Below are 2,606 nucleotides of genomic sequence, written 5' to 3' on the forward strand. Positions count from 1 at the left end.
GCTTCTTCTCCCAGCTCATAAAACCGAATTTCTTCAGAGAATATATCTAAGGGCACATTCACGGGTCGCCTCAGCCGGCCCCCGGACTGGTAATAGTACAAAATGGCATCAAAGCTAGGGCGGTTCCGATCGAAAAAGTACTCATTTCGAAGGGGGTCAAAGTATCTCATCCGCTTCTTTGGGTCCCCTAAGAGGGTCTCTGGAAACTGGGCTAAGGTCTTTAGCTGCGTCTCAAACCGCAGCCCTGAGATGTTGATCACCACCCTCTCACAGCACTCGTGGTCGGCCTCTGGGTCATAGGTGTCCTGTGGGTGCCCAGGGAGGGCGGCAGCCTCATCCGCTGGGTCTCCGGTGGCCACTGTCATAATTGGAACTGAGAGAGGTGTCTCACGCTACGCCTTCCGGCTGCCCGGTGGCAGGGAGCTCAGGGTGCTGCTGAAGGCCCCAGGAAGCACGGGAGCATGGGGCTGGGCCCCAGCAGCAGAGCCCCGAGGGCTCTCTGAGAGCCGGAGCGATAGCCTCGCCTGGCTGAAAGACAAGGCAGTTAAGGACATGAGACCGCTCCGCGCTGGCAGCCCGGCCTGGGTTGCCGGTTTGCGTCTCCCATCTCTCAGCCAAGAGTTCAGAAACATGACCACTACTACCACCTCCAAAAAGCACAATTCCCTTTCACCCTGTAATCTGGCTGGGGATCACAGGGGAACAGGTGGCTGTCTTTCAAGAAAGCTCTGGAATGCCCTGCAACCGAGGAGGGTGGCGGTATAGACCCCCTCGGCACTGCACTAGCTTCGTGGAGCATAACCCCCTACTGGAGGCTGGCAGGGGGCCCTCTCCCAGGCACCAAACTAATGTCTTGCAGATACCTGCACCCTGGGACGTATTTGCAGTGGTGGATCTTGGACCCCGGTTTCTCTCACTGTCCCCACCGAAATGATTTTACACATTGCTGGTATTAAATGATAGACTGATTTACCTGGCAAGGCAGGGATCTGCAGCTCTCTTCCTTGCAGAGCTGATCAGATGCTGAGGGACTCCTAGATACACAAACGGGCAGCCTGACTCCCCATCACGTCTTCACACTTGAGCTAGGAATAATGGTGAGTCATCCCGGGCAGGAGAGCAGACTCCCGGTCCTGGAGGTGAGCTCCAGGGCTGGGCTAGGCTGGAGGGGTGGTGGGGTGCCTGGTCAGGGGCACGTAGGACTCGAGGACAGCCGAGCTTGGGTCTGGAGCCTTTGGAAGGAAGGAGATGAGATGCAAAGGTCAGCAAAAGCCGGAATCCTCTCGGCTGTCCTCAAGAGGTGTGACGTTGCCTGGAAAAAACAGCAGCCAGGTGGAACCAGGGCTTTGGGGTTAGCTGGTGCCAAGATTTAGGAGGGCTCTGGCAGCTTCCCTTCCACGCTCCCCTTCCATTTTGGTGTCACACCTGAGGCTACCCCTCAGCCTCCTGGCCTCTGGGCAGGCTTCCATCAGCTGGAAGCGCTTTCTCCCAGGGAACAAGCCTTCAGGCTTGGCTGGGCCTGTCTCCTCCAGGGGCCTCTAGGGCTGAGCCAGAAACCCCGTTCGTTGTCAGCAGCCATCAGGAGGGACTCTGGGCAAAGTCCTCCCATCCTCAGGTCATCATCTTGCAAAGGAAGGCTTCCTACACTGCAGCCTACCACAAACTCTGACCTCGGCAAGGTCCTGGAGGAGGGAGAGCATCCCCCGCCCCCCAACACCCAGCACATTCTCCTCCTGAGCTCTTCTGCGGAGAAGCCTCACACAGAAAGGTCGGCTCTACAAAACTGGCTGGCTTGAGCCCAGAACTGATTCTCCCTCAGGGATGCCTAGGCTGCAGGCCTCCCTTGGGCCGGTGGCATTTGAACTGGGCAGGCGCTAGACCACCGACTTCTCCCCAAGAGAAAAATCCCTCCCATCTTCTCTGCAGGAAGCGCAGAACCGACGCTCAGCTAGCTCAGCTGCCAGGCGGCTTGGCAGCGGCGAGAGGGGAGCCTGGAGGAGGCCGGCTTCCGAGCTGGCCTCCGGCCAACTCCATCCTGTGGGGCCCCCCGGGCGGGGAGGGGTCCGGCCCTCTCCCTATCGCCCCCGGCTCCCGCCGGGATTCTGCCCCGCGCACTCGGCACTGGGCTCCGCTCCCGCGGCCCGGACCTACCGGCTGGTCGCGACAGCCAGCGCCGCCTTAACCCCCTCCTGCCGGGTCCGGAGGGCAGCCCAGCTCTTTTGCCCCTTGGGTCCAGCCGAGGGACCGGGGAGGATCCATCTCCACCCCCAGAACACTGGAGCCTGAACTCTGGGGGCGGGGAGCAGGCGGCCGCCCCAGATCCCGGCTTCCTCCTGCGCGCGGGGTCTCCGTGGCAGCCCGCGGCCCCGGGGAGGCGGAAAAGCCCTTCGCCGCCGCGAAGCAGTTCTGATTCCGAGCCGGAGAGGAGCCTGGAGCCCGGCTGTCCCAAGTGATTCGGGTCGCACCAACCGGCGCTATTTACCAGACATGGTTATGCTGTCAGCTGCACTTCCCATCACCCGCCAGCTCCGCGCTGCGCCCTCCGCCCCGCGCCACGCACAGCCCGGAGGGTCCCCGAGCCCATTCGGTGCCCGCTTCCCCCGCAG

The 2,606-nt window shown here is 61.6% G+C and overlaps 1 protein-coding gene across 1 annotated transcript in view; it reads right to left on the bottom strand.

The window, feature by feature from the left end:
* KCNA2 (potassium voltage-gated channel subfamily A member 2) overlaps positions 1-365 on the bottom strand; it is a 1,501-nt gene extending 1,136 nt beyond the window's left edge. Inside the window, 1 exon segment of the mRNA XM_025038503.1 lies at positions 1-365. This exon segment is cut by the window's left edge and continues 1 nt beyond it. Within this exon segment, the coding sequence (XP_024894271.1) occupies positions 1-365 (365 nt within the window).
* Between the last annotated feature and the right edge of the window lie 2,241 nt (positions 366-2,606).

The sequence above is a fragment of the Pteropus alecto genome, unplaced genomic scaffold (genome assembly GCF_000325575.1).
Source record: "Pteropus alecto unplaced genomic scaffold, ASM32557v1 scaffold106, whole genome shotgun sequence".
Classification (NCBI taxonomy): domain Eukaryota; kingdom Metazoa; phylum Chordata; class Mammalia; order Chiroptera; family Pteropodidae; genus Pteropus; species Pteropus alecto.